This window comes from Varanus komodoensis, unplaced genomic scaffold (assembly GCF_004798865.1).
Source record: "Varanus komodoensis strain SLA01 unplaced genomic scaffold, ASM479886v1 scaffold1, whole genome shotgun sequence".
In the NCBI taxonomy this organism is placed as follows: Eukaryota; Metazoa; Chordata; class Lepidosauria; order Squamata; family Varanidae; genus Varanus; species Varanus komodoensis.
The window spans coordinates 49,570,873-49,592,419 of record NW_025335268.1 but is presented as its reverse complement, the minus strand read 5'-3'; the positions used below and the strand labels follow the sequence as shown (position 1 = coordinate 49,592,419).

At 39.8% G+C, this 21,547-nt stretch overlaps 1 protein-coding gene across 6 annotated transcripts in view; it reads right to left on the bottom strand.

The window, feature by feature from the left end:
- Positions 1-1,808: 1,808 nt before the first annotated feature.
- The window catches only part of ECHDC1 (ethylmalonyl-CoA decarboxylase 1), a 37,032-nt gene continuing 17,293 nt past the window's right edge, over positions 1,809-21,547 (bottom strand). For all 6 annotated transcript variants that reach the window (XM_044424984.1, XM_044424992.1, XM_044425001.1 and 3 more), the window contains 3 exons: positions 19,181-19,233; positions 15,792-15,872; positions 1,809-2,858 (listed from right to left, as the gene is read on the bottom strand). In XM_044424984.1, the coding sequence (XP_044280919.1) occupies positions 2,453-2,858; positions 15,792-15,872; positions 19,181-19,233 (540 nt within the window). In that variant the 3' untranslated portion in view covers positions 1,809-2,452. The remainder of the gene's footprint in view (positions 2,859-15,791; positions 15,873-19,180; positions 19,234-21,547) is intronic.

Below are 21,547 nucleotides of genomic sequence, written 5' to 3'. Positions count from 1 at the left end.
CACAGCCAGTAACAGCTGTGGTTTGGTTTTCTGCTAAAGTACCCTCTGTCAGTATATACTTCAGTTATATCTTACGTTTAAACAACCTAAATCAGAAATGTGTGTGTGTGTGTGTGTGTGTGTGTGTGTGTGTGTGTAGTGAAGCATTTTGTACTTCTTTGAATGAGGATTTGTTAATGGATAGTGTTTAGATGAATACAGCTAGTATTCAGTAACTTGAGTGGTAATTATCAAATTGCTGTAGCCTTTTAGGCCAGGTACTGTGTACATTATAATACTTCGTTGCTAACAAACTGCATTCACTGCCAAAACCCAACATGCACCAGCAGTGTATGATATAATGACCAGATGAACCATGTTCTGTTATACATAAGGGAAAGCCAGATATGTGCCTCAGTATTTACACAGTGATTATGTGAAGCAGTCTTCCATTCAAAAGTCCTGCACTTTACAGGATCTATTACATCCTGCTTGAACTCAGAAGAGAGGAAGTGAATACTTTTCTTCCTGTATCTGTGATACACTCACAAAACTGCAAGTGCAATTGCTTGGGACAGCTCATGCTTTTCTCCATTCTCAGATTAACAGGAATTTCATACCCTCACCAGTGCATTTACCAGGTTAAAAGATGTTCTTGTCAATGGCGAGTTCAGCTTATCAACAAAAAACTCATTGTCATAATAAGTGATCTATAATGCAGTTCCACTAAAGCTAACTACATTAATACGGCTTTCTGATTTATGTTTCACTGACTACGGCATATATCATCCTGATGGCAGGCTCCCCTCAATTTGTTGTCATTTTCATTTTGTATTCTCATGCTGAAATTTAACTAGCTATTTGGGAGTAAGTCCTATTGAATTGGTGAGATTTGCTTCTAAGTAGACAAACAGTTACGCTGAGGGTGTACAATATTGTCAAAAAGAGTACAAATCTGTACCCCTCTGTGTAAAAATGAATAAGCCCTTTGTTTATGATAAACCCTTATTTCCTAAGCTAGTATAATGATAGAAAATTGGCAGGGTCATCATTGGGAAGCAAGTAACTCAAATACCAGAACTGTAAAAAAGAAAAGATGCAATAACACATCAATCTTGAAGCTTTTTTTCAAGTTAAAAAGAAAAACATCTGTATGCTAGAATGTGCTATGCATAGCATATCAAAACCATACTTACTTGCTTCCAATTTTTGAGACAGGAGAATATGGAGCATATTCATTCTTGAGAGAATCGAATTTGGGCCCAATCAGGTACTTTCTCTGGCCAAGAAAAACTAGCAGCTTTCCTTTCCAAAATTACATTGATAACATGAGGATTAATCATGTATTAATGTTAAATATCTTAAAGCTCAAACATGTAGGTGCTCTGCTATTAGCGCAGCAGTTGCAAATCATCCTGGAGATACTGTCTTCCACAGTCTAGCTGGAGTTGGTCAGGCCAACTGAGACACCGGGCTGCAGCTCCATGCATCTAATGCACAGAGTTGGGAATGGCAATGGCAACCCTTACCATCTCCAAACCTTGCGCTACATTTCGTCTTGTAGCCATTCATTCTAGGTGGCTATTCCCCTCTAGGAGGAGAAGAGGAGAAGGTTGGGGTTCCATTTAGATGCACCATAAGCTATCAGCCCAAGTCTTCTCTCAGACTGATTTTTGATCTTGGAGAGGCAGCTGGCACCATTGTTTTCCGTGCTGCACATTCTGAGTTTTAGCTCTGGTTGCAGGACACTGAAGGTTGACATTGAAATAATCCCCCGACAATGTTGGGAAGTTGTACGATTGCATGCTAAGATAACAGACCTGCAAATATATAGAATTGCATCCTTACTGTAAAGAGATCAGACCTTAAAAACTTGGGATATGCATTTGATTAAGGCACTTGATGTTGTTACGTCATTTTTAAAGCCCTAGCATGAGGTAATAGTGCATCTTCAAATTTAACAAGAATTATCTGCCTAAATACCTAGGGTGAAGGTGGGACTTACAGTACAGAGTATCTTCAAGAGCTTAGTTTGGAGACCATCAAGAGCAAATCTGATCAAGTTTCCTTAGCTTAATGCATGAGCTTTGGAGTCCCAAAGAGAAGCAGGTACATGCAATTCAATAAAAAAAATCTTATTTAATTTTGATCTGTTCATTCCTAGCATGCATCAAAGTTCTTGCTTTTAGGTTATGTGTTTATGATCATCTCCAAAGTTGGGAGATAGCAACATAATTCATGCCTATCTGAAAGGGCAACTTCTCACATGTGTCTCCTGTCTATGTAAGGATAAGGTTCATTTAAGTCCCTTTATGTCCACTTTAGCTATGATAATATAGGGGGTTATAATCAAATGTCCCAGAAAATTAATGCCCACTGGGTTGATAAAGTTTGACACAATTTCTCACAAATTCCTAGTAGCAGCAGTTCATTTTCAAAAGAAATACTAAAAAACACTTCTTTTACATATTATTCATTTGTGTTTTGTTCTCTGAGCCAAGGCCTGCAAATTGGCAGGCCCACCCCAAACAGTTCCAAAAATTTTCTTTTCTGTCCTCAAGGCAACTTCTAACTGTAGTTCTCTTCCTGCTGAAACAACTTTCTTCACAGCTTGAATCACTTCAGCAGGGCCATCTGTGTATGGCTTGAGCCAAGCGCGCGCTTCTTGTAGACAGTCACCTTCATCTGATGTGGGTAACATGGCTTCTGCCAGGCCAACACAAAGGGCCATCTCTGGGTCCACTTTCACAGCACCACTCAGCAACTTGAGGGCAAGGCTGCTGCCAAGAAGGTGTACAAGCCTGGCAGCTCCCCCCCAGCCTGGTACTAAGCCCATCTGCTTGTGGACAAACCTAATTTCACTCTCTGGAACCATTAACCTGTCAACGAGAAAGAAATATTTTATCAGTTTTGTACTACAACTTAGCAGTTATGCTAAGTACTTCCTGCTTCATTTCCATGCAAAAGAACAAAATCTTCAAACTGCAAGCAACTTCTGAAGTGATTTAATCCTAAGTAACACAAAACAAATACAGGTGTCCCTCGATTAATGCTGTTAATTGATCACACAATATTGCTGTGTATAACAAAACCACGTTACTCAAATCTAATTATCAATGGTACAAACTACAATTTGTCCATAATGCGATTACTGTATTAACAGTTCATCATGTTGTACCGTTTTAAGAAAGACAAGATATGATTGCAAAGTAAATATATTATTAAATGTACTTAATTATTACATTTTTGCTGAAAAAGTTAGCAAGAGTCATCTGACGAGTAGTCTTCCAGTCATTAACACACTTTGGTTATGCGTACATTGCATACCTGCAGACATAGACGTGACTTTACCTTGCTCACAATAGTCATCTTTGGTTAAAACTGCCCGTATCATTGACTCATTAAAGCCAAATTCCCTTGCAATCTTACTTTTACTTTCACCACTTTTAAATATTTTAATTTTATCAAGTTTTGTATCTAAGGATATTACTTTCCTTTTCCTTTTCCTTTTTTTTTTTTTTTGGCTTGATGGCCTGGTGTTCTGATTCTTCTACATGATCAATGGGTTCTAAAACTTACAATGAATAATGGGAGTTTGTAATACAAACATCACCGAAGTCAGCCTCCCAGAAGCCCTGAGATCATGGTTGGGTGGTACGAATGACATCATTGCCATGAACAGTGCATTAATTAAAACTCTGCCACATATATCAAGGGATTGTCGCAATTCACCGTGTTAATCAAAACCTGCATTAATCCAAACAGTGTTAAGCAAGGGATACCTGTATTTCAGTTTCTTAGAAGTCCTCTAATCTAATCTAGAACATTCAAAAATTCATGTTTAGGTCTTATCATACACCTTTGATCATGTTTGATAAAGTGGGCTAAACTCCATGAACGTTCATACCATAAATAATTTTGTTTATCTTTATGGTTCCACAAGACCCTTCATGGTTTTTGCTGTCACAGACTAACACAGCTACCGCTGTGGAAACACAAAGCCCTGTGGCTATGGAATGGAAATCAGATTAAGAAATGAGGTGATGTGAGGCTAGCTGCAAACTGTAGGATTGTATGCTTTTTTCTAAAGTGGAAGATGAAAATTCAGACTGAAGACAGAGGGAGTTCATGATTCTGTTGTTCAATCCTATTCCAGAAGTGTTGGCTGGCCTTTATAGCCAAACCAATATTTATGATAATTTCTCCTGCTTGCTTCTTTTGGTCAGACGCAAGTCCGACTGGCTTAAATGGGGTTTAGGTCCAGGTAGGTGCCAACCAGACTGCAGTTGATACTTGGCATCATATTCTGACTCGTACCAATATGCTGGTATCAATTCTTCAGTGCCAAATCTTTGACACTAATGAAGGCCCACAGGGGCTTTTGATGCTGCCTGGCCAAGATATTCCAAGCATCTTCTTAGCTGACCCTCACCAACCCTAATCTCTCCTGGAGCCAGATGAACAGACTGCACCTTGTTTTCATGCTATGGCAGCAATTAAAGTGCCTGAAATTGAGCTATCTCAAGATGAGGAATTGGCAACAAGGCAAGAGCAAGTGATTAGAATAACTGGAAACATATGGAATATGTAACATTTAGCTAGAACTGATAACTACAGGGTCAGTGTCCTGGACAGGTGTAAATTCCAGTGGGTAAAAGAAAGAGTCCAATAATAAAAAAGGTTTTTTGGACACAAGCTGGTTAGTTTGCTTGAGAGGACAGGAAGAATTTGAAAAGGCAAATAAGGGAAAAGGACATTTCTGTATCCCTCTCAAAAACAAAAATGCACATTTCCAAAGTAAAGGAAGATGACTTACTTAAATCCCATTGATTCAATCTGGCTTATTTACTAAAGCTGACTCACCTCATTATCTACTACAATCACACAATTACGTTCCAATAGCTTTTCATCTGCAAAATAAAAGGCCTCAAGGTTTCAGTGACAGACACATTTTAAAAAGACATAGATGGGGAGGTACTAGAGAAAGAGTACAGCTAATAATGGTAGAATTTGATGCGTAGGGAAATATTTGGATAGTACTGGGAAAAATCCAGAACAATGCAGTCAAAATCACAGTGCAGCAAAATAAGTGGTGTATATTGTTGCTACACACACAATTATCATCAAAGGAGCAGAGATTTTTTGGTCCAAATCAGCTTGAAGCAGGTCAGACAATAATCATGAATTGAAACAGCAGCTAATTTTTCATGCACTTTGTAACAAAAGAGAAGGTCAAAGGCAGCCTTGTAATTTAGACAAGATTAAAAAAACAGCATTCTGAAGGTGCGGGGGGGGGGGGGGACAGGAAGTTTGCAGTTTTTGGAAATGGGACACGGGTAGAGAAAAAGATTTGGCCCAGAGTAATAATGCACACAGATACTGTCCTGTACTCCACCAAAGTAGGAAACAGTTAATTGCTACTGTAGACAGGAGCACGACTTTTGCTGTATTGTATGTGAATACTTTCATTCTTTATTGAAAGCACAATACGGAAGTTAATGGCACAATGTAGAAGAAAACTACCATCATTACTTGGAAGATAATGGCATCTTTATAGTTTGTTGAAATAGGGCCAATGACTTGAATAGGCATGCCCCAGTAAACGGTTTGGTCTTCACCATTTATCTCTCTCCAACATTTCTGGAACTACCTTGTTTTGCATTTGTGGCAATGTAACTTGGTGACAAATAGTGTGTGAGCAAAGAGAGGCAGCAGCATATGAATCAGGAGCAGTTAGGAGAAAAACAGAATGAGAAAAAAGAGAAAAGTAGGGTGGACATGACTCAGATAAATTTATGGGCTGGCAGTGAGGAAGAAGGGGGAGAGAATTAATGTAAGCTCAGGATCATGTGGGAAGTAGAAAAACGTGGAGATTAAGATGGGGGGTGACATTCCAATATGTGGGAAGAGCAGCAAGCAAGAAAACAGGCTTAGAGTTTGATTTGATCAGCAACCGAGTTCTGCAGTTGCACATCCACCCATGAAAAGGCTGTGTTCATGGGCTGTACCTATTGGGATAGTTCTCGTGAATGAGCATCCCACCATCGCTTATCACAGTGGGCTACAGCCTAGGCAGCTACTTTGTCTATTCAAACCACTACCTTGGCTTGTCATGTCATCCAGCCCCCTCTGCACACCTCAGGGGGGAAAGCTGAAGGTTGGGTTGGACTTCATGTTTGTTTCTCATGCACATGCTCAGAACGGAATGCCCTCCTCTCTCAAGCGCTCATAAAATCTTTTCTCTTATGATGTAAGGAATTCTTCCTAAGCATATATTGACCATGTCCGTATGGTCCCTGTGGCTTAAATAAGTTACAGCTAGTTGCAGTGAATCCAGGCATATGACAAGCAGATATTGAAGAGTCAAGTCAAAACTGTGGCTTGTTGCGTTGTCTGAGCTGACCCTTGCCACTGACCCTTGATTGTTCGAAGGCCGCAGGCAATATGCAAGTGCGGCAGCCAACTGGCTGGCCAGGCTATTCCCTCCTAAGCAGGCAGAACTAGCAAGGCCTCTCCCTTTGCTCCCTTATATAGAAAAGGAGGAGATTTGATGACAACTTGAGGGAGGAGAGCATTTATTTCTCTCTCAACAGGTGAGCAAGAGAGAGAAATAGAAATTCAAAGCCCAAGATGCCCTGCAGTTTTCCCCACTGAGGCCCACAAAGCAGCATTATGAGAATACAAATCAGCGTTCCTTCCATTCTACATTGAATTCAGTCATATAGAGAAATAATCTTTGGCACTGAATGTGGGTTTTAAGATTGTCTGAAGGATAGCTTATTTAATGTAAGCCCATGGTATCTTTGTAATCTGTTTTTGGATACACAAAAGTTTTCTGTTGTTCAATAGGTATCTCTTCAATAGATAGGAACATTCAGAACATAATTCAAAACAATGCAGTACACACTGCTCAGTGCTGCTCTTGGATAACACAAATTTCCTTGCATCATTTGAAGCAAGTTGGACACAGACACAATCTTCCACAAAAGGGGTGAGATCCAGCAAATATTCACCAATTCCCCATTCCCTGGTGGCTCTCAATACCACCTCCTTTTCTGTTCCCATAATATTCCAGAGCAACATTTCAGGGGGCTGTAAAGGGAACTTGGTGAAAGTTGCCTTTTTCCCTTCCTCTTGCTCCAGTAGGAGAGTTCTGGGGATGGAGTAGTGTGAATCCAGTTCAACGAAGTGAACCTGTACCTGTACAAATAAATTCCCATCTTTTTACATGACTGGATATGTAAACTACCTGATCTAAACATACAGTGCCTTGTTCACATATTCATCCCCTTTGAATTTTCCACATTCTGCTCGTTAAAATCTGGAACTGAAACAATTGGCATTGTTACCACAAAGTACTCAACACTTTGACGGTGCAAAGTATTTTTTTATTGTTGTAACAACATTAAGTAATCAAACACAAACTGGCACTTGCTGATTGCATAAGTATATACTCCCTTTGCAGTGTCACGCTTAAATAAGCTCGATACAACCTACTTTCTCCAGAGTACTGTAAGTAGCTGAATGGAATATACCTGTGTGCAATTCCAATGCTACAGGATTTCAGAATAAAAACACTTGTTTCTGGAAAGTTTGAGAATGTGTTGATGATTGTATCTAAACCCACAGCATCATGTATGTCAAGTACTATTGAAACAACTCTATGATAAAGCTGTGCAGAAGCACCAATCACACTCAGAAGTCCATCTCTTAGGTGAAACATGGTAGTGGCAGCGGGGATACTTTTCTTGGCCAGCAACTGGAAGCCTAGTTAGGCTTGAGTGCAAAAAAGATGGAGCCAAATACATGACAATGCTGGAGGGAAACCTGTTTCAGTCTACCTGGGATTGGAGTGATTTTTAAACAAGAACCCAGACGTCTTAGAATCCCCCAGTCAAAGCCCAGATTTCAATCTGATTAAGATTCTGTGACAGGACTTGAATGTTACCACTCTCTAGTAGTCCCCACCCAACCTGACCAAGCTGGAGCAGTCCTGCCAGGTAGGATCAACAGATGCTGCAATGCCCAGATGCACAAAGCTGATACAGACACACCTAAGAAGACCTGCAGCTGTAATTGCTGCTAAGGTGCTTCTACCAAGTATTAACTGGAGGGCAATGAATATCTGTCCAACCAACAAGTGCCTGTTTGTGTTTACTTTTCTGGTAACATAAAAATATTTTGTACCTTCACAGCACTGAATATCTTATGCCAATTAAATCCATTTCAGTTCCAGCTTGTAATACAGCAAAATGTGGAAAAGTCAAAGGGAGAGAGATAACTAATTCTGCAAGGTACTCTATGGTTATGGATGTTTCTTGACGATGGTGGTGGGGGGGAGAACTACCATATTTTACAGCTTATAATTAAATGAATAAAATGTCTGTTTGACAGTTTTACTTTTGCATCTCCTCCAATATTAAAATGTGTTAAAATGAAGACAGCATAGGATAACAGAGATTTAAGTAAGGCAAATCAACTAGCCAGTAGAAGTCTAAAGCAAAACACCCCCAGGCTCCAAGCACAGATAGTCCCTCCATTTTTTAGCATGTACTGTGGCATCACTTGCTCGTACAAACACATCGTACCAAACTTCAGTAGTATTTTGTCAACTTGCAGTTCTAGAGAACAAGTAAGGAATATGTGGGTGCTCCTTGTAAGAATGGGCATCTGTGAATGGAGGCGACTACTTTGCAAATAAAAGCATAAACACTGCTCTGGATACAAAAAGAAACAATAAAAAAACTATAATCATTGCAAAACTATATGTGTGTGTTCTTTAATTCTAGTCAGGAATACTAGTGGTTTGAATGGCTGCTTATACTTTTCCCTTCAGAGTAAGTACAAACTACTAAGTACATAAGAGTAATCTGGTACAGCTATGCAGTTTCTCAGGCAGCATGGAAGTGGCAGGGTTGGGGGACAGTTTAATGAAACCATTTGTTGGAGTCCCATCTTAGAAAATCCACTACTTCCTCAGTGCATCTACAACAGGGGTCTCAAACTCGCGGCCTGCAGGCCAATGGCCAGGCCGGACGGGGCACGGGGGAGGGGCCCTGCGGCCTTCCAAGCACCGGCGGCGCCCAGGCCGGCCTCTGGGAGCCACGCGGGATGGGCGGCCCACCACCACCACCGCTTGATGCGGCCCAGCCTCACCCAGACTCTACTTCCAGCGGCCCCCAGGTAAGTTGAGTTTGAGACCCCTGATCTACAACTTTCAGCATCAGTTGTAGATCAGCGCTGCTCCCCACGTTTCAACTCTGCCAAAGTCTCAGAAGCAGGATATCCCAGACAGCCAGAGAGTGATGCTAAAGGGGTGGGGTGAGGCACATGGATGCATTTGGGTTAACAGGAGGCTCCAGCAGGAATCTTGATGACTTCCAAGTCAACTGAAAGGCTAATGCAAAAGAGACCCCCAAAAAGGAAAGGATGTAAAGTCTCACTGCAATACCTGAGAGAGTCAAACCCCTCAAGAGAGGAACCAACATCACCTCAGCCCCCCTAAGAACCTCTACTCTGCTGTCAACTCCCAGGGAAGATACACCAAGAACTAATTGTTTGATGCTATTAGTCTAAATGTCCCCAACATGTCTCTGCATCTTGACGACATTTTCCTGGCTCTCCAACTCAGGGGCACCAGTGGTATAGCCAGCAGCATTGCCTTTGCTATTTCAGGGCTTTGTTGAATGCTGCATAGCATGAAAGATGTCCCAGGTCTTCCACTCCCTGACTCAAACTCAGTTACCGGCAACCTTTACTTGCCACCTTCCTCCTGCCAGTCAATTCATACCACAGCCAGTTGCCTGCAAGCCTTGTTCTGCATCTTATGAGCATACAGCCAGGCCAAACCAGGGCCGGACTATAAACCCATCAAGCTTCCAACACTTCCACAGTTGGCAAGGATACACACTGGCTAGCCCAGAAATGAACATATGCACACATCCCTTCTTTCCTGCTGTTTTTGCCATGGTTCTGCTTGGCATTTAGCTTTTATTATTTAATTCTTCAGACCTTTCTCTATATGATGGGCAAGGGCTAAATTACAAAGATTTTTTAAGAACGACCTTGGCAGTCAGCAACAAAAGGGCACTTGCCATTGTGGAACTGCATATACCCAGATTTAAGACATTGGAATAGGGATGAGGGGGGTTTTACCAAAATTTTACAGATCATTGCTGTGGGCTTTACTAGCAGAAACTGGGTTTTTCAAGATGGGAGGGATACAATATCCAGCATATAGAACCAGGCAACAGATCAGAAAAACTGGGAGAGGGACCTGCCCCAACTTACTCTGCTCTGGATTGATAGTACTTTCATCAACAACTCTAAGTCTAAGGTCAGAATGGGCAAATTGCAACATGCTAACCAAGCCCCCAAGCCTAGATTATATAATCAGCTTTGTCCAAAAGGCAACCTCAGTGCCATTCTACCCAGAAATGCTATGTGAGAAACACACACTTGCAAACTCTCCTAAAACGTCTGTTAGATCCAGGCCTTGTCCTCTTCATCCAAACAGGTGAGGGTGGCTTCTCCAGGTTAAAAACCTGTTCAGCATTTTGTTGGCTGCTGTAAACATTGCCTTATACCAACTCAGAACAACTTCCATTCAGAAGAGGTTGATCAATACCATCCGGGAGTGGATCACAAACCTAACTCACATAACATGTGCTTCCCAGTCCTCTGAACATAAACAGGGACTGACCCCAAGAAATTCATTCATCTCTTTTCAGTCAGGTCTAATTGTGCCAGAACCCATAACTCCATCTCACACTGTCACCTTAGTTCATAGCCAACCATGCACAAAAGAAAGGCTCATGAACAAAGATATTTTAGGGAGGCAAAAAGTAGTATTGGTAGACTTTAACTGCTTTGATAGCTGCTGGGACAAATTGCTAAGAATGGGATCTCCATCCTTGCTGAAAACATTCTCTTTCAGAAGGTAAAGGAAGGAACAATTGGCCACCAATCTTTAGCTATCAATATTACTTAAAAGGGAAAAGTTAGTCAGATTAAAATTGTGGGAATTTGAGCACAGGGAGAGACTGTAAAATGCTGGCATTTATGATCATTTGTATGATCAGTGTGTAGCTTAGGTCTGGGAAAACTGGTTTTAATGAGCTCAGGGCAATGCTAGGTAGGATTCCACGATTTGATATAATAATAGGGAGAGAAGCCAAAGATGGATGGAAGTTTTTGTAGAAAGAGTTACACAAAGAAAAACTCAGAGTTACCAGCTACTGGGTAGTACAGAAATGAAATAATTCAGTACCGCAAATAAAGAAAAAGAGAGGGAGAGCTAAAAAGCCAATGTGGCTGCACAAAAAGCTCAGTGAGAAGCTGAAAATAAAGAGGACACTTATACAGATGGAAGTAGAGGCAACTGAGGACAAATATAGACATATAGCCCAGATTTATAAGGTCAGCATCAGGAAAACTAAAGATCCAGACAAACATAGTCAGCTAACAGAAAGGTGTTTTTCAGGTATATTCAAAGCAAGAGGACAAAGAAAAAGATGGGACCATGACTCAGAACCATGAAATATTAATGGGTGAGAAAAATGATGCAAAATTGCTCGATGCCAAGTTTGCTTACATCTTGTTCCACTGTGTGCACCCTCACATAAGTAGTGCAGTTGGTGAGGAGTTAGGATTGTAATTCAAGATTGAGAAGGTGTTGGCTACCTTATATGAGTTCCAATCTTCAGGACCAGATGATTTGCATCCTAGAGAATTCAATAAATTTGCTGATGTATCCTCAAAACCTCCGTAATTCTTGGCAAAGCCCAGAGAATGGGTGAGGTACTACAGCACTAGGGATTGGAAATGTGGTAAAAGGAGGTTCCAAGAAACTACAGACCAGTCAGCCCTAACTTTCATACTAAGGAAGACACTAGAAGAGAATGTTAAGCAGTCAGTCTGTGATCATTTTGATAATGATACAATATTAAGTAGGACCCAGCATGGATTTATCAGGAATAAATCCTCCCAGATTAATCCTAGCTTTTTGTTTTTTTGATCAGGTTACTAATTTAGTGGATTGTGGTGATGCTATAGATGTTATTGATCTTGATTTCACCAAAGCATCTGACAAAGTCCCCCAGTACATTTTCATTAGCAAACTGGTTAAATGCAGGGTAGGTGCCCGATTCACAGCTGACTGGAGAACCATACTGAGAGACTGACGATCAAACTAGAGAGAGGTTTTGAGCGGGGCTGCTCTCTCCTGGGCCTAATACTTTTACATTTGTATAAGTTATTGATTTTAATAAAATGAAAAACAAATGAAACTAACAAAGAACGCAAAGCTCTGCATTTAAGTCAAAACAGTACAGAAGAACAGGGAGACAACTGGCTTAGCAATAGCAATCTTGGGAATGCTATTGATCACAAGTTGAATGCAGGTCAGGGCTGGGATGCAGCAGCAACTTTTTTTAAAAGACTACCTTTACAAAACTGTATTTTCACATCATGGGAGGCAAGAATTCCACTTTATTTTGCATTAATCTGATCTTATCTGGAGTACTGTGTCCACCTCTGTGTAATGCATTTTAAGAAGAACACAGAGGATTTGGAATGTGTTCAAGGAAGGTAACAATTATGGTCAAGGATAGAAGAAATGAGGCCTACAAAGAAAAGTGGAAGGAACTTGGTATGTTTAGCCTAAAGAAAAGAAGGAAGGGGAAGAGAAGCCTCATGATGCCACTCTTCAAATACTGGAAAGCAGCTGTCACACTGAATGCAGCAAAGATTTATCACATACTGGTCCAGAGAGCAGGGCTAGATTTATGGGCTTAATCTAGAAGGGGTTAGGTTTTAGCCGAACATTAGAACTGCTTAATAAAAAGCATTTGATAATAAAACAGCTACTGTCTCTTCCTTGCTGGAGGTCTTTAAGCAGAAGCTGGGTAGCGCTTGTTCACTGTATTCTTGCTCTGCATTTTGGTGCAGCTTGGGCTCGACCTTGGGGTCGAGGACCATGCAGTTCTAGGTGCCCCCAAAAGTCCACCTATAACATAGCCAATGGGCAAACATTTCTCTCAATATTTTATTCTAAAATCCCAGTTGTAATGCATGGAAAGGCAGTGGGAGTAAGAAATAAAGAAATACTTATTGCCCACTTTACAACTGAAGTAATATGATCATCTAAAGGGAATCCAAAAAAGACCATTAAGTTAAGGGTCTAATATAAGCTAGCTTCACTACTGCCTCCAACCCTATCACATAATCATACCAACAATGACCTACATGCAGCTTCAATGTTACCTGAGTCTGCTTGTTCTAGGTTTTCTTTATTTTTACATTACCATTAAAAGGTTTGAGAGGCCTAAAGAAAAGAAGCAGAAGCAGCTTGGAAGATAAAGGTATCAATGGCTAGTAGACTGTCTATTATTTCCTCTATCAGATCCAGTGTGGCTCTGAACACAAGTTGCTGGGGAACATAAGCCGAGGGTAGCTATGTCCAACTCACAGACTTCCCAGAGGTCTCTCCTTGGTGACCACAGGAAAGGAACAGAACACTGGATTACATAGGCTTGTGGTCTGATCCAGCACAGCTCTTCTTAGGTTCTTAAAAGAAGCAAGTGCGCCTGATTAGGAATCGAATGAGCAGGCCTACATTACAACCCAATTTCTTCCATTTCCATGCTACTGCAAGAAGCACTGGGTGGAATTTTAAGTAATTGAAACAAAAGCTAGATCTTCAGCTAAGAGAATAATTAAACATGGCATATCAAACTAAAGCTTCTCACCTCGGGCAAGCATGTAATTATACAGTGTTCCATGCTTGTAATTATACAGTAATATCCAAACTGTGTGGCTAAAGCAAAGCTATTTTTAAATGTTTTTAGGAAGTTGAAAAATTGTGTCTTCACCAGGCTATTCTGACTTCATTGTAGTCAGTGCCAAATAACTCAGTAAGGGTTTTATGCCAAAATTATATAATGTCAGTTATCTAATTACATGGACTCCATTATGAGGCTCTGACATCTATGTCCTACAGTGTTCTAAGCTCTGGTCATTAGTTAATGAGCCAAATGATAAACACACAAAAGAGTAGTGGGGTGGGTGAAGTGAACCTAACAATAAGGGAAGAAACAGACGGCAATAAAGTTAAACCTATATTGTAAATTATAACTGATAGAAATTGCTGATATAAATATTGTATTAAAAACACAATGAAACGTGAAACAGAAATGCATACCAGCAGAGATGACAGTTAACTAAAGCATGATGAAACTAAAAGGGAATAAAATATCGACATACGGCATTCCATGAAGCAGTACAATATATGGAGAATTCAGAATGCTGACAGACATAATCTAGAAACCCACAACGGTTAGGAATGACAGTGAGAGACTCCATTGGAAAGACTTTGATTGGCCCACACATCCAACCTTTCAAGTCAATAAGCCACCCCACCCCACCATTCTGCTTGCAGATCACATTCCACCATGGCCCTTCCAGTCAGAATAATGCTTTTCGTAAATCAGAATGCGCCAACATCAGATTGAAAGGCACTTTAAGAGATATCTGTAGTGTCTGTCCCATATCTCTGAAACACAAGGGAATCCTTCATGTGGCATTGTAAGTTTTTTGTTTTTACTGTGGCTAAAACAGTCTTGTGGCACATCAAAGACCAGCAAAGTTATCCTGCTATAAAATTTGTGGATCATAGTCCATTTCACCACATGCTTAAAGTATCATGGAGAATTTCAGGTTTATTTACAGTATCTATGCTGTGGGGCCTGGAAGAATTGGAACAGAGAGGGCAGGAGAAAATTAAATGCAAACACTGGTAATCACAACATTATTCATAGCACAGTTTGTGCTCTAATGCAAACACTCTGAAATCAGACCAGTCAGTTAACATGTGTGGTGTGACACAATTCATAAACATGTTTAATTCTGACTCATTGGTCTTTCAGTATAATTTCCTTTTGAATAACAATACATAAAGGTTCACATGTGGATAAGCAGCACCTGCAGAGGCAAGCCATTATCACTGTCATCATCCCAGTTAGAAGCGTAAGGTGAAACCAGGGAAGGATTTCTTATATATTCCTGGTAGTCAGGACCTATGTGGGGGAGAAGAGTGGTGGAATTCTTACAAGGATCTTTGTAAGAAAGCTAGGCACTGGGTCTGCTGCACTGATTTTTTAAAGGGAAAAGTCTGAAGAACAGCAATGCAGGACCAGCCAGTCTAGTCCAACACTCTGGGATCTTCAAGAGTGCAAGAGCACCCTTTCACCATGAGCAACAGGTGAACATAGGTATACTGCCTCTGATACTGGAGGCTGCATAGAGCCCACAGGATTAGCAGCCATTAAAAGCCTTACCCTACTTAAATTTGTCCAGTGCCTTCCCATGCCATCAAAATTAGTAGCCATGACTACATCTTGTAGAAGTGAATTCCACAGTTCCTCTTTTCTATCCTAAATGTCCCACCAAAATCAGCTTCATAGGATGACCCCATGTTCTAATTTTATGAGAAAAGTATAATCTCACTATCTACTTTCTCCAACCATCACACAATTTTGTACACTTACGATGTTTCCACCCACTTGCACTTTTTCTAAGCTGAACAATCTCGGCCGTTGTAACTGTTCCTCACAGGGAGTTACTCCAGGCCCTTGATCAATTTAGCTGCCCTTTTTGATACTTTTTCCAAATTTACACTGAGCAGAACTGGACATGATATCTAACCTGCATCACAGGTTGGTATAAGGGCAGTATGAGATTGACAGTTTTATTTCCAGTGCCTTTCCTAATTACTCCTAACGTGCTTGTCTACTCAGTGAAGTTTTTAATCTTACCTGAAGTCACACGCAGTAGTTAGTTCTGCTCCTCCTCCCAGGGCTTTCCCTTGAACTAATGCAACTGTAATTAGTGGTAACCTAGACAAAGGGAGAAGCCAGAAAGATGCATTTCAAAAAATGTACACAGAAAAACAGTACAAATTTTTAACCGTCAGAAGGGGAACGATTCAAATCAGGGCAAATCATTATTTTGGAAAAGCAAGCAAGCTTATGATTAAGTGTATATACATTACAAGGCTGAAAAGACATAGGAAGCCAACTAGAAATGTGACACTGAATAATTTGAAATGATTTTCATGCTTATGTAACACTATAACTGACACCTTTAAAAAAAAATGTCATGCCGAGTTGGCTGTAGATAATGCGTATCTGTATGTATGGTGCAGAATGTGGAGCAAATCTCTGAAGAGGGGATTGAAGAATGCTAGATGCTTATATTAGTGCTGAGAAGTCACTTACCTGTTCCCACTGCTCACAGCTCAGAGAGCATGTCTCCATCTAGATAGGCCATATGATAAGGGCCATTTTGTGGCATTTCCAGGCCACTTCCTGGGGAAAGCATAAATGTCTGTATTTTTTGGTAGACAACACTACCCGCTCCAAACTTGGGTCAAAGCGCCACACAAAATTCTGCAGCTTTTTGTATGTGGGGTTCTTTTAAAGGAAGAACCCCAAAACTGAATTTTATACTCAGTCAGTGCTGGAATCTGGAGCTATAGATTAGATTCTTTTGGCCCAATTTGGGCGTCAGATCTCTCAAAACAACTGAAAGGTGATTTAAAACATATGAAAATATTCTGTGGGACTACCATGGAAAGGATGTAAAATGAACAGTGCAAAATGTGTATAAATGTATGGAATATGCTCTGTTTTCAGTTTTTACTTAAGGAAACAATATCTCACAGATCCCCAAGGTGTGGTCTTTTCAATGACATCAAAACTGGAGGGATAGCTAACACTTTGGATACAAACAGAATTCAAAATAATCTTGACTGGATGGAGAACAGGGCAAAAATATTTAACAAGTTAACCAATATTTATTTATTAATATTATTTTGGAATAATAACCATTTAGCCATTATCCTTTTTTTTAAAGTGTTCTTTAACTTTTAAAATTTTGTATTCTAGGGAAGATAGTTGTATGTTTTTTTACTGCATTGTGGTCCCGTTAGGAACTTTTGTAAACTGCCCAGAGACCTTGGACTACTGCAGAGTATAGAAATTAAATAAACAAACAAATTAAAGATCTGGCTTGACAGCAGTATGTGTGCAACAACTCTGTGGATTATTTTAAGCAGACCTTGAGATAGCAGCGGTATACATCAGTTAAAAAGGCGGAATTCTAGATGGCATCTAAAGAAGTGTCCACAATCATAAAATATAATAACGGTACCATCCTATTCTGTTTTGGTCAATACTGTGTCCAGTCCTGCATACCATAGCTTCAGAAAGATATCTGCCAACTGAAATGGTCTAGAAGAAAGCAACAAAAATAGTGCTGGACCTGAGGACTGTCCTATGAGGAAAGATTGAGGGACTTGGGTGTATTCAGCTTGGAAAAGAGAAGATGAAGGGGCAATATGATAGCCAGCTTTAAATACCTGAAGATTTAGCAAACAGATGGAGTTCAATTGTTTTTCTGCTACTCCAGAGCATAAGACCAAAACCAACAGGTTCAAATTAAAAGGTTGGGTTTTGTTTTTTGGCTTTCTTTACTAAACACTGGGAAGAATTTCCTCAGAGGATGTGCTGTTCAGCAGTGGAACAGGTTGAAGACTTTCTTTCATCAGAGGTTCTGCTGGAGACTAGAAGGCTACCTATCAGGGATGCTGTAGTAGTGAATACTCTGTGCAGGCAGAAGACTGGTTCGAGTAACTTTTGTGATATCTTTCAGGATTCTATGAAGACAATTGGAACTGTTCATTTTATTTAACAAGTTAGGGTGAATTATTTAATATTATACATAAAATGTTTATAATGTTTATCCTTAAAATGTCAAAGAAATGTTGTTTGAGTCTCTCACTTTCACATTCTCACATCTAAAATCACAACATATTCCGAGTCAACTTTCATCAGATATATCCAGTCTCAATTACAGGATTAGATATTTTCTCTTTATTCTCACATTTTTTCCTGGTACACCAACCAGTGCAGGCAGTGTATAAGCAGTATGCAACTGTCCATGTTTTTCGGATAGTTCAGAGACAAGCATAATTATTATGTATTTTAATGTGACCATGAATAATGTGATACAAGGAAATGTGTTGGTGTGTAGTATGAGGCTTTTAGAAAACTATTTACTCTGGGAGCTTAATTTTCTTTAAGGAAAGGCTGGTGGAAAGAAGCTTAGCCCCTGCATTTTATAGACAGTTTACACAGTCTACTCCACAACTTGTTCAGAATGCCAACACAAATTATTGCTAATATATTACTTATAATTAATACTAATATTGTAATAATATGTAATAGCAGGGTTCAAACTGAACAAAAAGTTTAAACAGACCCAAATTCTGCGTACAGAATTAGATTTTAAAGCTATTCCTTCAAACATGTCCTGGTAAAAGCCTGCAGAGCATTTAAAACAACTCTAAAAATAATGCAGAGATTATGCAGCATCCAAGGAGGTTGTGACAAAATTAATTTTCTAAGTACTTTTTCCCAGTTCACCTAACAACCTATCATGGTCAGTCACACTATTCTTCCATGACCTTGGAGTACAGTAACTCCAAACCTCTGACCAAGTTCATGAGAGCAATAAATTTAGACCATTTCAGAGAAATGTCTTTAAATAATGAGAAACAGGATTAAATGTCAGAAGCATATAGGAATTTTTCTCATGTTCTGTCCCTCAGGTCAGACATATTACAAGAAAGCCCTAATAAAATGAAGGTCAGAAATAATCCACAGTGCTAAATGCAAGAAAATATGGATTCCTGAACACAGAGCAGATACTAAGCAATACTGGAGAAAAAGAACCTTACTTGTTATTTTGCATTACACTAACATTCTTCTCCTTTGCACATGTTCCTTCCAGGTATGACTGTAGGCTGTAAAGATTGCTTGTCAACTTTTTAAAGATGACTGATCTCTATGGCAGGAGGACAGGTGACTAGGAAAAGAGGAGTCCATATATTTTCAAAAGTATTCAACACTTCCTAGTTTCCGATGGCTTATTGCCACCAAGGGGCTTTGTTGCTTGGCAAAAATGTGTAACTCAGCATGTTCAAAATGTCAGATATGCTTGGAAAAAGCACATGTTCAGTTTCCCAAAGTTCCCAAACTGACATGTAGTATGTCATTTAAACCTGTTGTTGAAACTCCTGTTCTAGTTCTGCACATTTTAAAAGTGAAACACGCAAAACTAAATCAAAAACAAGGCACACTACCTCATGAGTCTCGTTAAGGTATTTTGCATGAACATACACATGTGCATCCCATCCTGGAAAGAAGAAAAACAGATTCAATTATCCTAGCAATGCTAATGCTCAAAGGAAATAACCCAGCTGGAATGTTACCTCCTCTGCATTTCAGTTGAACTTGCACAGGGTACATTTCCTGAACAAATTGCCTAGTTTATGTGCTCTTAACTACATGTGGAAAATCTCCCATCATGTCTGCAGTGTTTAAAGTCAATACCAAGATATACAAACATATGGAAATGTGTCAGTCTATTTGTCTGTCACATGTCAAGTTTATATATATAAACAGTGGTTTTCCTAGAGAAATGTCTCCTTAAAAATAAAACCTTCAAAGTAGGTAAATACATAAAATGGGAGGGCAGGAAGGCAGAATCCAAAACTGGCAGACTCACCGACTGATTTCTACTTTTGTCTTTGAAGAAAAGTCAGAAATAAAACACCAAGGCTGCAATCCTATAGAGCCAGGGTGGTCAACTTCACTTGCTCCCACCACTGCATGGCCAAATTTGCCATTGCAATTTGACAGGACAAAGTGGGGTGGCAGAGCATGTGGTTTTGTAAAACTGCACTCCTGCTTCAGGCAAAATCACTGTTTGGTTGGGGATGCAGCGAAGTCCAGGGGAGATCACATGTGAACCTTGGACCATGCATCGTTTACCCCTACAATATGCGCTTATCCGGAGGAAATCTCCGTAAAGTTGGGTCAGATTACTTCTGAGTCTAAAGGTGAAGAATTGCATAGTAAAACTCCTGACAGATATGGCGAGTTCTCTGACACTTATCTTGGGCTGAGTGAGGCACAAAAAAGTTTCAAAATAGCTTTGCCATGAGGTAGCCCTGCACTGCCATGGGCTGGGAAGGAAAACAAGGCCATGGGGATTTCTTCTTCAGCAGAAACAGGGTTTGGCTCTGAGGTATTCACTTGCCAGTTCTGAAAACATACAGGCTTGTCCAATATAAACATTCAAAGTCTTGAGATGAGGCACTTCGTTTTCAATCTGCTGTTCTTCTGTTTTTCTTTATATTTATTTATTTAAAAATACTTTCCCCCTTCTCTTTTACCCAGAGGGAGGCAGAATGACTGTGGAGGCAGATTCTTCTGTGATTTTCATTGTTGCCTGGTTATTGAATTAGTGCTCATTCTAATTTTTTTTTTAATTCGTGTAAGCCACCGTACAATTAAATCTTAATTCTTGTAAGCCACCTTACAGAACAATTAATAATGAAAGGCATGATATAAATCCCACATAAAAATAAAGTAAAAGGGAATATATATATATATATATATATATATATATATATATATATATATATATATTTTGCTCTGGAAACAAAATTAAAAAGTGGCTTTCAGAGAACTAGAGAAGAAAAGCATAGCATTTACTAACTTAAAGAAATACTATTGTACACAAAGCCAAAATAGATGTCCAAACTGCCAGTGATTACAAAGATGAATGTGTTCAGTGGGGCAAGGAAAAAAATTAAAAAACCAAGTATTTATAGTAGACAGTTTGGAAACAAAGAGCCACATTAATGATCTTCAAACATCTGGGTTTCTGCACAGTGAAACAGTTGGCTGATGTTAACTCTTGTCTGACAACTAGAACCACAGACTGTGGAACATGGTCCATTGTCAATAGTGCATGAATTAAACGCCAACAATGGCATAAAGTGGACAGGCTTGGACACAACAGGTGGTGATCGTAGTCAACAGTTCTATGAACCCCCATGGATTTAGCAAAACAAAAGGTCTGCTTGGTCAGAGGAAAGGGCCAGCCTCTGGGGCAACTGGGTTGCTCATAGCAGATGAGCTCCCTGAGCCATTTTTTGGGTGGCATCTTCATCCCTGCTTCTGGTCAAGTCAGTAGAGCCATACTGCCCCCTTTCTTGCTACTCGTGCTATCTTAATGTTGCTATAACAAGGTCATGCTAAGTAGCCAAAGCATGAGATGAGTGACCTTTTCATACCTGGTTTCATCCTACTGCAAGGAAACTGCTACACATTCCTCTCTCTTTTAAACAAAGTTCAACCGTGGGGTTTTTTTTTGGAGTCAGCTTCAAAACACCCTACTGAGATTCTAACATGCCAATATGATGGATGTCATATTTATGAAGTGTCAGCATGCATTATGCACAATTATGCATCAGTAAAAAGACTTTTCTGACATTTCCAGTAAGGACATTGTTTTTAATCTGTATTTTCCCTTCCACACCAAGTCCTCATATGATCCAACTAACAAAGTATGACTCGCATCTTCATATTTCTTCAGTGTTCTCAGGACAATACTTCAGTATGGTATTTTTTAAAAAAAATTGTAGTGGGAGCAGTATTAA